We start from the raw sequence: 14,920 nt of genomic DNA, 5'->3' as shown, positions 1-14,920 counted from the left end.
TAAGAAGCTGATGCCTGCACCCTAAATGGCCATACATGCACATGCCTTCGTACGCCATCCACAGTACGTCGTACACCGTCCACAGTACGAATGTACCACCCGGCCGGCGTACATTTGGCACGCTCGAGACGAAAAAGGGTGGGCGTACGGCGGCGGTGGAACGTCTCCAAGGGGCATCATAACGACTTCCCCCCCTCACACACATACATATATACATACATAGACACATACACATACACATACACACATTAGAACAACACCTCCATGTACATGCCTTCTTCACGGTGCACATTACAAGTACGACTAAGCAGCATTTGTATCACCTCTTGCGATTATTTTCTTATCGCGTATTGTGGAATCTCAGGCATTTCGCTATTATTACATATTTCATAACTACCACCTGCTGAATGTTGTACGCGACCGTCACTGTGAAGCACAGCAGCTCCACCAAATTGGACGTGAGAGACAGCCCCTCCGCACTGTCGGTGCGCAGGATGATCGCGATCTGGGGCACGCTGCGGAAGAAGGATCCCGCCAGACAGGCGTATCCCAGCACCACCGCGGACAAATCCACCAGGGGAGAGGAGCCGCTGCCGGCGGCGGCGGCGGCGGCGGCAATGCTGCTGCGGCCGCCGTGCAGCTTCCGCCGCTGCCGCCGCCGCACCTGGCGGCATCCTGTGCCACTCAGCGGTAACGTCGCGCAGCCGCTGCCGCCAGCATGATGCTGGTTGTGGTTGCGGTTGTGGTTGTGGTGGTTATGGTGGTTGTGGGCAGGAGGGAATGAGGCGCAAGAAGGCCCGCAGAGGGCAGCTGAGGACGCAGAGGCGGAGGCGGAGGCGGAGCGCAGCGGCAGCAATGGCCGGGCGAGCCAAGTTCCGCAGGAAGGGGGAATGCCAGGGCTGGTGCCGCGGCCGAAATGACGACATGCCCTTTGAGGTTGAAGGAGAGCATACAGCTGCCTGGGGGCTGCTGCTGCTGCTGCTGCTGCTGCTCCTGCTGTTACCTTAGAAGTTTGTAGTGTTGGGTTGTTGGCGCTGGTGCAGGTGCTGGCGCCTGTTGAGCGGCCGGCGGTGTGACTGGATACCGCAGTGAGAGAGCTGGCAACAGACATGATGCCGTAAGGAGGCCCTGATGGGCACTAAGCCTTTGACCCAAAAGTTCACAACGGGAAAAACAGATGTCGGTAGTTGATGGCGCCCTGATGGCGCCGCGAAGGCACAGAGGCGGTTTTATTCGCCGCGTGGTGCTAAAGGACTTGTACAAATCCCAGGGGTATAGCAGGGATAGGGGGACGGTGAGGCGTTGGGCTGAAGTGCGCGCGGCCGGACGCGTTTGTTAATGGCAAATTGGACGGTCGACTGGCACAGGCGGAAGAGCAAGGGCCACAAGCGTGCGTGCCGCTTGCCGCGCGAGTTCCAGCTGTAAATTATCCGCAGCTATTGACTATGGTGCGGCGCCCAAAGGCGGGATGTCGCAAGCGTTAACACTGCGCTGACAAAACCGAGCGCCTTAAACAAATATATTCAATAACCGTCGATAGAAAGCATAGCATCTAACACGGCGACGCATTCCTTTTCAGTTCAGGCAAGGTTCCATCCTGCAGTCGACCAGGCTCGCTCTCAAACAATGGCATACCGTTGCGCTAGACTGTTATTTATCTTCTCTCTCCCTGTTGTAAGACTTTGTGAGAAAACGCACTTATCCCTGCAGCGAGCGTTGGGTCGTCTGACTAACGGAATTTCTTGCCGTGCATCGCCGATCGCACCGCATATTGCAAGAATCTCCCGATGTGAAACCGCATAAGCTTGGACGCAATATTTTCTTTGTAAAGGATTCACCACCTTAAATAGGGCGTTTGGTCATGGCAGCAGAACCAAAGTCCGCCGCTCTCCTGTACCATATGGTCCAAAAGGAGCTTTGGATCGGTGCTAAACAGTCCGACCAGGCGTACTTTCCGCCGACGTATCAGCAGGTATCACAGCGATTTCTGCGCTGACCATCTCGGCTACTTGAACTTGCCAGTTGCCGCTAGAGGACACGGCCATGAACATCTACCACCATCCCAGGTTTCAACGACCTGCTACTGCCATCTGCCATAGCCACCAAACCATAATGGGTCCCAGTCCCACTCACTCTCTCTCCCATTCTCTCTTTTTATGCGACATGCTCCAGAACCATTTCCCCTGCTGCTAGGTTTAGTTCTCATATCGTCACTTATGATAAATACCCAACTTCAAAAGCGAGCGACCGATGCCCCAATGCCCAGCGGCCACGCTGCCTCACGGACCTTCCGTTCCGGCCCTCCCGCCTGTACGGCATTGCTCGTCCAGGATGGTTTCATCCACCTCACCGCCGATCCGGCCTTCCTGTTGGGCATCGGCAACCACTTTTACCGGGACGTGCCCGGGGACTTCCTGCTGCTCGTCCTGGACCCAGCGAAACTAACCGCCAAGGTACGGCAACGATTGCAGTACAGCAGCTCAAGCCATCGAGCTCATAGCCATGCATCTCTGATGTTGCCGCTCCTACTACTGCTTTCAAATCGTGCCTGGAAATTGGTATGTACAGGTGGTTGCACGTACGGTATTGCGACCCTGCAGAGCGGCCTCAACCGCTGCATCATCCACACGGGGGGCGTGTGGGGAGAAGATGTGAATAACACACACACACACACACACACATGCAAACATGTATGCACCCACTGCATTTGAATTATCTCTATTACTTGCGGGGTAATAAAACCAAAGCACAATCCTGATAATTCTTCTTGAGATAAATCTTTATTTTAGAAAATCCTTGCATGAAGTTCAATGTTCATACACATGTATGTATGCATTATTTTCATCTGTACTGTTCACGCGTTATTAAACTGGGTTACACTGAAACAGCGCCGCAGGCCATAAAGTCCAAGCGTGTCTGTGTTTTTACTACCCCCACGTCCCGGTGAGGGCGCCTCCTCCCCCCCTCCCGCCGGGCAGGTCGTCTTCGAGCCCGCGGCGGCTGTGGGTCATAAGAGCTCGGAGGGACTGCCTGCGCCCCCGCAAACACATCAGGCAGCGGCAACCCCGTACTCATCCTCATCTCCACCCTCGGAAAGAACCACCACCGCTGTGCCGCCGCCGTCATCATCGTCATCACCGCCAGCATCATCAACATCATCATTAGCAGCAGTAGCAGCAGCAGAGGCTGGGCAACGGGAGCCAAGCGCAACGGCAACATCGTCTGCTGGTATTCTGTTCCCTCATCTGGTGCGGAACCAGGTGGTTGGCGTTTTTACATGGGATTAAAAGGGAAACATGGGAGCAGGCGTTTCAGTTTATTCTTCACCTCCACATCGTACCTACCTGCACTGCGCACTTAACCTCCGTCCTCCTCGTATGCTGATTAGGGCGCCGCCGCTAAGGGCACATACACACCCAGCCAGCAGCACCACACGCCTGCGCCTGCGGCTGACACACAATAAACCCTCGGATCTTGCCCCCTGGCCCCCCTGCGGTACCAACCACGCATGCGCAGTACGGCACCATCAACTACGATGCCGTACAATCCGAGCTTGCCATCCAACGCGACACCGAAGGCCGCTTCGTCGACATACCTGCCCTGCTCCCTCTGGGCCACGGAGGCCATCAACCAATCATTAACGAATGAGTAGTCAGAAAATGGGGCTGTAGCCAACGACTAAAAAACCCCCAACCGTCAACGTATCCTGGAGCGCTGCAGGCGGCCTCCGCTCAGGACTTTCCCCCTATCAGGACTCTTATCAGGCTAGCTTTATTGATGTGAGGGTGTTGTTGTTACCCTTTGGTGCCCTTCGCGAGCCGCTTGTTTGGCGAGTCTGTTTTCAACCGAGTGGGGGCCCCCGGGGGTAACACGTGCGAGAAAGTGGGAAGTGGCCCGTGGGGGGGGGTGGAAGTGGAAGGAGAGAGGGGTAGAGAAGGTCCTCAACGCAACGGTAGAAGAGCCCGGCACGAGGCCGCCACGTGGGATTAGGCACTTAAGAGGCACACCCAGCACAGCACGACGACATGTGTGCTCACATATGTGATTTGTGATTTGTGAGGAGATATGTATGTGTGTAATAACCTCACACACACAAAGGGGCCACACATCGTGAGTGAGCGATTGGGAAAGGAAAGGAATATATAGATAGGTAACAGCTCGTTCAGGGCGGCCAAACCATTTGAATTGCGATACAGTTTACGCGCAGTTTACGCGCACCTTTGTACATCCTTGCCCTGCCCTGCCCAACCCAACCATTCAGCTACTCGTCTGTATTTTTTCGGGCATTGTATAGGCGAGATATTCGGGAAAATAGGTGAAAGGTATATAGGCCAGTTAGGTGTACACGTATTATACGAGAAATAAAGGCCCAGACCTAAAGAGGGACATATGTACATGTTTGCCTAATAGAGGACCCTGTATATATGTAGAATACCTGACCTTCTTTATGCTATGCGGTATACGTCCAAGCTATACAGATATGTGTACACGTAATATTGTAAACAACAGTGCCTATACAGGTGCGTGTGTACATGAGCGCCTATTACAAGACCGCTATAGGCATCACGTAATATGCAATGGCCTTTACATGACAGCCTATACCTGACCTTGTTTAGGCTGTGGTGTATACTTGCCAGGTATATGCATGCGTCTACACGTCATGTTGTAACCAACAGTGCCTATACAGCTGCGTGTGTACACAAGTGCCTATTACAAGACCGCTATAGGCATCACATAATAGGCCTTCAAGTTTACATGACAGCCTATACCTGACCTTGTTTAGGCTATGTGGTAAACATGCCTGGTATACAGATGTGTCTACATGTGATGTTGTAAACAACAGTGCCTATACAGGTGCGTGTGTACACGAGTGCCTATTACAAGACTGCTATAGGCATCACATAATAGGCCTTCATGTTTACATGACAGCCTATACCTGACCTTGTTTAGGCTATGCTCTATACTTGCCAGTATGTTGTTTACATGTGTTATTTGTGTAAAGAAATATATGGGATATTGACGCTTGCATAGAAGCTCAGGGGATTACAATTTTCACATATTCTTCATACGTTACTATCACACATCACACAAGGAATCTCAGCTCTCAACCCACAATCCCTCACTCTGCTTTACTAAATGAATAATCCACATGTTATCTGGCCTATTAATGCTGCAACTCCAAAACACAACCAAAACGCTTAACAGAATAAATTCTCCGACACTATCAGCACAACACAAACAGCCATTTCCTACTCCCATGAGCCCCAATTGATCAATCCTCCTCTACCCGGTCGTTATTATCTAGGACGTCTTTGCTACGCCTCGTCTGATGAAACTTCATCTGTGTCATCATCTTTTGACCACACGCAACCAGACTCCCATTGCTCCCATTCCTCGATGGCCATAAGCTTGTCCAATAGTGCCCGCGCTTCTGATGGGCACAAGCTTCGCTTTTCACTCTCTTGAGACTGCTGCCTGACTTCTTCAGCAATATCCTCCAACACGACTGGCAAAAGGCCATGGGGTGGGCTGCCGATGAGCTCGTTGAGCACAAATTGTGCTGTGGGAACTGCATTGCCCATGGACTCTTCCACATCATCCATGCTTCTGCTGGAGGAACCACGTGTACGTTTGACTTTAACTTGGGAGATCCGAACAATGCACACTCTCTCGATAATGGACTCAAACGGGATACATCCATAAGCTGCTGCTGGTTTTCCAGTCACCCTGGAAGTGGAGGTTGTGTGGACAATCAATGGTTAGTGTTAGTGCAAGAGAGGGAGGTATACAACTGAAATTACGACTGTGTGTAAACTACTTTTATTACCTCTGCCATCGCAGCTGACGGAGATTCAGTTCACGGTTCCATTCATCTTCTGGATCCAGAGCATCAAACCACTTAACATACACCACATCTGCTACCTTGTCTTTGTACAGCACGCTGAGCAGTAGCTGCACCTGCACACAAGGGCCATGCACATATGAGCAAACTCCAGAGAACTGAAGTACATACACACAACAAATGGAAACCAAACCTCCATTTGCCTACCCGTCCGTACCACACACCATAGCCCCCTGGGGTGTCGTTGTTCAGGATTGAAATGTCGCACACTGGGCATGCCTGGGTCTTGAAAAGGGACTTAGCCAGGCCGCCACCACGGATGTAAGTGACGGTGTGAAGTGGGGTGTAGTAAAGACATCCCATACGCCTGATGACAACCTACAAGTGTGAAGTTCACATGCATAGCATAATCAACAACTAGCTAAAGTATCACTGCTAAACCTGCTAGTACTGTATCATTAACCTATGTAACCAGCGAGCCTACCTTGGCATGATCCAGATCCTGTGCAGACACCCCCCAGGCAGCCACCAGCTGCTCTGTAAGGCACTGCTGCAGGTACTTTGCACCCTCCATGCCCCAGGCTGCTTCATCTGTTTGCAAAATAATGCAAGACATGCATATAGTGTGATGCCATTGGGTCAACATTTTGGGAAAATACAAGCTTGCATACACCGACCTTGCAGATTCTTAACCTTTTCCATGGCCTGTATCCAAGGAAGGCTGAGACCTGACCGGCCGATGGCATGTTTCTTGTCCCTGAGTACCTGTGCTCTCTGGTACAAGGTACGTTTATACGTGCAACGTGGGTTAGGAGTGTAGCGGCATATAAAATCTTAGATGGTTACAGCAACATCTGCAGCACATACATAGCTTCAAGCACACATACCAGGTGCTTATCAGTTGCCTCTGCTGCTGCACCCTCGTGTTCAGCAGCCATCCCCCCAGCAGTGATGGCACCCAGCTTATTCACAACCTGCCGGATTTGTATGATGAAGGCAGTGGCACACAGAATGCATGTCACTCACAAGTCATCTTAGGCGTTGCATATGGATGGCAAATACACCCCTGATGTTGATTAGTACACACTTGCCTGCTTATCTACGGTGTCAGGATGCTTGTTTGTAAATTCCCATGCTTTACGCACAGTCTTCACAAAGCTCTCCTTGGGGCCCGTCGTTGTCAAGTCAGTCATGCCCCATTGCCGAATGCACCACGTGTATTTTCGCATGTTAAAGAACTTGGGGATGTTTCCCCAGTTCTTGTATCGGCCAAACAGCCGTACCATATCTGTCTGCAGTCTGCAAGCAAACACAGCAGTATTATGAACACATGTTCATATCTGTAGTAGCCTTCACGAGTGACACATATAACATGTACATTGTTCGAAGCAGTGATCTGACTGTCCATCACTCGTGCCTTCATCCTACCTTGCTATTAGGTCATCCAGAAATGCGAGGCTTCCAATCGTGTGCCTTGGCATGTCACGTACTTGGATGTAGCGCCCATAAGCTGCAATGAAGCATGGTTGGTTGCATGGAGCAAGCGGCACATACACGGCACATATAAACACAGAACCTCATCAGGAGTGTTGGTGTGTACAGCAATGGCTTCACCCAGCTGGGTCTGCAGACAATGAGCACCTACCTGTAAAGAACTCCGGGATGTCACGTGGCAGTCCCAGTTGCTCAAGGTCATGGAGAGCAATGCCCATGAACCGCATGATGCACTCTCTCTCCTGTGGAAGGATGTTCCATTGGTTGGGGAGGTAACAGCAGGCAGCAAACACTACTGGTGTCACACTATACCTTCGTCAAGCAAGGTTTCTGTATTGCTGAGGAGTATTGCATTACATACATGCTTACAGTAACTAAGGAACACAAACATTTAAAGCATACGTACCTCTGCACATGTTCTCTGCCCACAGGCTCTCCTTGGGTATCCGACCCCCACCATGCAAACGCCGATATGAGGCAAGCCATCCCCTGATCTTCAAGTTCACTCTCTCCTTCTGTTGCTTGCACTTATCCTCTATACATGCCTTTAAAGCCTCTATGAGATGCATCGAGATACCGTTGAAGTCCTGGTGAAGTGTGTCCACGGGTACACACTGGTAAATGTCGGTATTTGCAAAGCCCCATAACGCCACCTCCTCGCCCACAAATCCGACCTCGTTCCGTTGCTTCAGGGTGGCATCCCCTGCCAAGAGTGCCTGCACATTATGGGTACATGCAGCATGTTCTGAACAAGAATAATAGGTGCTGAATGCATTGTCTTTGTGTTATGGGAAGTGATTTGGATTCAGGCTGATCCGTACAATAGCAAAACTCGAACCCAAAATGATGGGCAGTTCACAAGTAAAACATTGCCAACGTTTGAATGAGGGCCATGGAATTTGTTAAGACATGCACGTGGTTCAACAAGGTTCAGCACCATATACGAGTGGTCCAAAGAGACAAACTCAGGAAATGGAAAAGCATGCATGAGGCAACCTTTCACAACCATCAAAGCAGTGGATTAGGCCAGGAATGAATCTGGTTAAGGCTGTTGCGAACGGTGGTGCCACCAGTGCGATAGGATGGCCTGCATGAACAAATGATACTGCTGCAGTTGCACCATCTGCATGTGCCTCTGTGTATGGGGGTGTTTAGGGGGGCGTCTGCTGTGGGTGTCTCTTAGGGGAGGCAGGCGGGGGGGGGTGTACACTTTACTAGAAAGAATGAGGCTTTCTATAAGTGCCCACGTGCTCCTGCTTAAGAGACTGTCAGGTGTGATCCGCCCATGAAGCCAATTTGGTGACACCACCGCAATCCCCAAGGTGCGAAGCTTAAAGGCTAGCTTGGATGAATCACAGCTATAGTGGGAGGCTGGGCACGAGCTGCATTGCTGCTCTGAGGATGGTGCAGCTGCAGCTACAGCAGGTTGCTCTTGTCTGCATTGGCCAAACTCTGCATGTGCTAGCTCCTCCTGCTTGGACGGAGTCTTATCTGCAGCTGCCTCTGCTTGCTGCTGCTCAGAAGCACTGCCACCACTGCCACCACTGATGCCACTACGGCTGTCACTGCTATTGCTGCTGTTGTCACGGCTGCTGCCGCTGCTGTGCCTGCTGCTGCTGCCACTGCTGCCATGGCTGCAGCTGTGTCTGTGTCTGTGTCTGTGGCTGCGGCTGTGGCTGCGGCTGCGGCTGCGGCTGCAGCTGCGGCTGTGGCTGCGGCTGCAGCTGCAGCTGCGGCTGCCACTGCCGCTTCTGCTTCCGCTGCTGCTGCTGCTGCCGTTGCCGCTGCTGCTGCTGCTGCTGCTGCCGCCGTCGCTGCTGCTGCTGCTGCCGCTGCCGCTGCAGCTGCAGCTGCTACTCACCAGGCCACCATCCATCGTGGCGCCCAGCTCAGCTGCAGGTCCACCATCCAAAGCCTGCTGCATACGCATCAGCAGGCAAAATCATGTCCATGGCATTGCTGTCATTGATATGGGCTAATGCATGTCACAAACATGACACTGTTGGTCAGTAAGAGTGTCATATATGGTGAGCACAGGCAAAAGTTGCTACTAAGGGACATGAGGTGCTACATCATATACATGGTCAGGTACTTTTTACAACCCTGCCTCTGGCATAGTTGCATGCTTTTGTGGGGTATTGGTCCTCTGGCAATGCAATGGCCACCCACAGGGCCAGCTTCCCGACGTGTATACCGTGAATGAAAATGTTGACTTCCATACCATGAGTCTGCTGCACTGACATTCTGTAGTATCCTGGGTGTATCAAGGGATAATTGTAAACACATCCATCACATGTACTCCTGTATGCCACTATAGCCTACCATGGTCCACACCTGCTTGTTCTCCCTGATGTACTGCAGGTATTCCACTGGGCCCAGGTAGTGACGCCCCATCCTGCAGGCAGCATCACAAATCACGGGGATCAATGCTCACCATGTATGGACAAGGAAAACGAAGTATGCTCAGGCACGACACAGTGACAGTGCAACATCCCTTACACAAGGTTTGACAATGAATACACCTTACCTGCTTATTTACGGCCGCGCTGGCAGCGATTACGAATTGGCGACAGAATCAGAATGTGGCGAAGATGCTCGTCTTCAAGCTTGCCTGCTTCATTGCCTCCCTTCCTTCACATCCACGGGTGAAACTCGTCTTTCAAGGGCATCACGGTCTGGCACCAGTCGATGCGTCCCCAACAAGCATATATGATATGGAATTCAAAGATGGCAACGGCAAAGTAAGGACGCTGCTCGTCTTTTTGCTGTCATGAAGCCCGTGACGGGAGACACCTCATATAGGCTACTCCCTTTGAAATGTTGCCTGCAGGTCACTGTGCTGGGGCACCTGTTGGGCCTCACCAAGAAATCGGACCGAGAAAAATTTAACAGGCTTCTCCACGACGGCGGCAGATTGTACGTCCTCAACGAGATCCGCAGGTTGAATCTTCCCTCACAGGAAGCTGTGATTGAGGAGGCCTGGAAGGTGTCTCCCGTCACGGGCTTCATGACAGCAAAAACGACGAGCAGCGTCCTTACTTTGCCGTTGCCATCTTTGAATTCCATATCATATATGCTTGTTGGGGACGCATCGACTGGTGCCAGACCGTGATGCCCTTGAAAGACGAGTTTCACCCGTGGATGTGAAGGAAGGGAGGCAATCAAGCAGGCAAGCTTGAAGACGAGCATCTTCGCCACATTCTGATTCTGTCGCCAATTCGTAATCGTTGCCAGCGCGGCCGTAAATAAGCAGGTAAATAATTCCACTGCTGGCTCCATGGCGGCGGCGGTGGCAGACGTGGTATAGTTGAAAGGTGGTAGGAAGCGAAATGAGAATGATTTATTAACAGTGAGTTAATGACACGTGCTAACAAGTGGTTATTGAGACAAGCGCCTTCGCGACATGACAGTTTCTGATGGTCGAGAGTTCGACGAAGGTCCGTTTGTTTAAGATTTTGTTCAGTGGCAGTCCAACAACACGTCTACATGCTATTCTTCTGAAGCTGGATGTGTTACGACCTTCGTAGCACTTAGGGCGCCTGCCGGTGAACGAGGAATGTTTGCGAAATTTTGCGAAGCTACGCAGGCGACGGGCGGGCCCCGCACTGGGTACGGATGGAGCACTGGAAGTCCAGCCATGAAATACCAACAGGATAGCTCTTCGAGAATTTTCTTTTAAACAAATTCTATTACACAGAACAAATGATGCGGATACATGCCGCAAAATCCATGGGATGCCATAAGTAGGTCAGAGTAGGTCTCCGATCATTACCCTGCTGGCAAGAAGTCACCTTTCATATTACACGAATATTATGTACAAAGAAAGGATTGAAGTGCACTGCAGAAGGGCAGCAGAGTTTATTTGACATGTTGCACATGCAATGTCATCTGGGCCAGAGGCATTACAGCAAAGATTTGGCATAATGGTCTGTGTTTAAAAAATGGTTATGCAAGCATAGAAAGCATTATTGCTAATCGGGTGAGCCGTATCAGATCTAAGTACGTTCCCCGAACAAACGGGATGCGCAATCGACGTTAGACTTTCAGAACCGAGCGAAAAGACAGAAATCCCTGCTCCGAATATTAACGCTTACAGTCCATCATCCTTACTTAGCGTTCCATGCGCCGCGGAGCTAACTCTTCATCCGTTTCCTTCCTTACAATGCACATCCGTCAGGGTCAGAGTTTTCGTAGCAATCTTTCATATTCAGCACGTAATGATCCCTTTCATGGACACCAGCTGCATTAGCCTGGCTTGTCGTCCTTGCGGCAGCCTGGGCAAATGGCCCAACGCGATTTAAGTATGCTGCTGCTTGCGGCCAAGAAACAAGCATTCCAAAACTGTCATATCATCCCCTGGTTTCGTTGTATTTGGTTTGCATACAAGTCGACGTGGATACTACCTGCTGTGACCGCCGTATCAGAAGACACTTTTCCTGTACGGGCGGAACCAACAACAGCGAAGTTCAAAAAACCCGACTAGTAGCTAAAATTCAGCATTCATAGAGTTAAACGTCCCCGTCCGTGATTTGTACATATAACAATCCAAGCATCTCCTAAGCGTCTTTCTCCCCCTTCGTAAGGCCATCGCGTCCACCAACGCACGTCTTACATCCGCCCAGTACAGTGCCGTTGAAGCTGTGACGAGTAATATGAACGCTTAAGTAATTCATGAACATCCGCTGCGTTTGCCTAGCATTGTCGTAAAGGAGGTCGCGTCGGCATCAGGCCATCAACGTTGCGCCCAGGACAACACTTGCTGCAGCCAAGAAACAGAAAGTATATCTCTATTCGTTCATCCCCTTGGTCTTAGGGTTGCCCCTAAGACGACGTAGATACCACCTCCTGACACCGCCGTACCGGAAAGCACTTTTCCGGTACGGGCAGAGCCAGCAGCATTCGAGGTTCAGAATTGAACCCAAAGGCAGAAATCACCATTCTGAGAGTTGAACGTCGCCGTCCATGATTTAGACATACCATTCCATGGCCTGTGCATGCGCGTCCATGTCCTTCACTACGTTGCCATCACGTCCACCAACGCACACTTGACATCCGTCCTGTCCAGAGCCGTCGTCGCGAGCTTCGACAACATGAATGTAAGCAACATTCGGAACATCCGTCCTGTTTGCATGGGATTGTCGTCCTCCCGCCGGCGGAAAAGCCCCTCAACGTATTGCTTAAGAATTCCTACCCAAGCCTATAACACAAATACAATAACATTGTCCTAGCATTCCATAGCCCTACTTGACTTGCCTACAAGTCCACAGCAACGAGTTGCCCCGGTCGGACCCTCCAAGTCTAGCCCAGTAGCTTACTGTGGGCTGACGTTAGTGAACATGGAATGCAAGCTGTGTGTGTGCTCATCCCCTTTGAAAAAGGTTTGACCACGACTTGACACACAGACTCCCTCCTGCAAGAAATGTACATTTTCCGTACGAGCGTGACGAGCAACATAAGAGATCCAGAACCGACCACACCGGCAGAGTTCATCATTCAGTTCCTTAAACCTTCATTTACGGTTTTCCTACAAACAGCTCCATGCCTTGGATATGCGTCAGTTTTCTTCCTTACGAACATCACATTTTACGTTCGTCAGGGCCAGAGTCTTTGTAGCAATCTTTCATATTCAGCACGTAATGAACCCTTCATGGACACCAGCTGCATTAGCCTGACTTGTCGTCCTTGCGGCAGCTTGGGCAAATGGCCCAACGCGATTTAAGTTTGCTGCTGCTTACGACCAAGAAACATGTAATGCAAAACTGTCTTATCATCCCCTGGTTGTATTTGGTTTGCCTACAAGTCGACGTGGATACCACCTGCTGTGACCGCCGTATCGGAAGACTCATCACGTTGCCTCATGTCCATCCGTCCGGTCCAGACACGAAAGAGCAATTTTCCATAACACGGATGTAAGCACCGTTCGGGATGTCCGTCGTGTTTGCCTCAGGAAGTCGTCCTCCCGGCGGCGGATCGGGCCCTCAGCACCGGCCGGCACCAGCTGGTACCAGCTCCTGGAGCCGCTTAATCGTGCTGATCGTGATGTGTAATTGGTCCAGCATAAAGCACATTCTTCATCATCCGGAAGAGATCCCTTAGCCGTAGTACATGCAAAGGATGCGCATGACAAGCAGTGTAAGAGGTACTCGGAAAAGAACGCAAAAAAGACTGTTCCGTCCAAATAGCTAACAAGCTGTACCTTAGCCGAATGCAGGGCGCTTCTAACATACATGCCACCCTTTGGAACGAATGTTGTAGGCTTGTCCTGTTTGGTTTATGTTAGCATTGCATTAAGAAGTTCAACGTGATACCTGCAGGTTAACTGTTTACTGATAAGTAGTCATTCGGCGGCGTGCGCATATCATTCCCTTACTTCGCCGGCAGGTCCATGGAAAGTCCCCGAAAAGATTACATAACGATTCAAAACTCCTTTCAGTGCTTTCGGAAAAGTGGTCCTAGATCTTGAGACCCTGGTAAGCCAGAAATCGCTGACGGCTAGCGCTGTAAGCGTACCTTTTCCATCTCCTGTATTTTCAAAGCATACACACGCGCGATACTTAAGAATACGAAAATTTTAAACAGTTCAACAGTTCATGTGGAAGCGTTTGCGGTGCAACTGGCGCGAACAGGACACCAGAGGTCACAGGAATTACAGCTCTTATGACTACTAGCAGTATGTGTGCGTGGTTGTTACAGCAGTAGATCTTAGGGACGAGGGGTACCTGACGGCAATGCATGGGCTCCATCGATGCATGTGCCTCGGCATGAAGGGTGAATACAATACGTTTCATATGCACAGACCTCATAGTTTGCAGCATTTTATGGAAGGTCAAATGTGTTTCGCACGCAGCAGCTAGTGCAGCTTTGGCCCGAACACTGTATATACGAGCGGCCTACATAAAGGCATACCTTTATACAACGATTATAGGCTCTCACAGCTTTGCTTGCGTACACATGGTAACCTATAGCCTACAGGCCTATAGACCATGCTGTATACAACAGATCGCCTATAGGTGTGATGTATACGATCATATACGCGAAATCACCTATACTCCACATATTCCGCGGTCCTACCTATTAGGCGATGGCCCGGCCTATAGGTGACTTCCAATTTTAGAGACGGTGTAGGCCTCGCCTGGAAACGCAAAAACTCCTGGAGCTTGCAACCTGCAGGCATCACATTTCAACTTGCAGTAAGCATTGTGGCTTGCTATCAACTAGGCACCAAAAACAGCATGCTTAGAAACAGTGAGTAATGCTGGTAAACACTGGTAACACTGGCCAATGCTGGTAAAAACGCACCCGAGAGGTTCACCGCGAGGAAGGTCTCCACCTCTGAAGACAAACTTTTCTCAGGTGGCTTTTCACTATTTGCCTCTGCATACTTGTCTAGGTGGTCAAGGTATGAGACGCCCATCTCGAACGTGCCCGTTGATGGCTCGTCAAGAGGAACACTCTGCCTGCACTCCACATTCACCACTGGCTCATTGTCTGTGAATAATTTATCATTGTTGGCGACGTCTCCACCGGCAACGCAGCAGCCAGGCAGCGTTGACTCGATAACATCCTTGCAGCCATAGGGGTTGC

The 14,920-nt window shown here is 50.7% G+C and overlaps 2 protein-coding genes across 2 annotated transcripts; one reads left to right on the top strand and one right to left on the bottom strand.

Moving 5' to 3' along the window:
• Positions 1 to 400: 400 nt before the first annotated feature.
• On the bottom strand, positions 401 to 1,663 carry VOLCADRAFT_120207 (uncharacterized protein; the record flags this gene model as incomplete). The annotated part of the gene is made up of 2 exons (XM_002945766.1): positions 1,004 to 1,663; positions 401 to 649 (listed from the first exon to the last, which is right to left on the bottom strand). Coding segments are annotated over exons 1-2 (357 nt in total), but the record flags the coding sequence as incomplete, so codon positions are not given.
• A 595-nt stretch (positions 1,664 to 2,258) lies between these two features.
• On the top strand, positions 2,259 to 3,648 carry VOLCADRAFT_86151 (uncharacterized protein; the record flags this gene model as incomplete). The annotated part of the gene is made up of 3 exons (XM_002946115.1): positions 2,259 to 2,453; positions 2,979 to 3,248; positions 3,517 to 3,648. 3 exons carry the CDS (start codon positions 2,259 to 2,261, stop codon positions 3,646 to 3,648), a joined length of 597 nt encoding a protein of 198 aa, XP_002946161.1.
• Positions 3,649 to 14,920: the final 11,272 nt, after the last annotated feature.

The sequence above is a fragment of the Volvox carteri genome (assembly GCF_000143455.1).
Source record: "Volvox carteri f. nagariensis unplaced genomic scaffold VOLCAscaffold_1, whole genome shotgun sequence".
NCBI lineage: Eukaryota > Viridiplantae > Chlorophyta > Chlorophyceae > Chlamydomonadales > Volvocaceae > Volvox > Volvox carteri.
The sequence above is the reverse complement of the archived record's forward strand: the minus strand, read 5'-3'. Positions and strand labels throughout refer to the sequence as shown.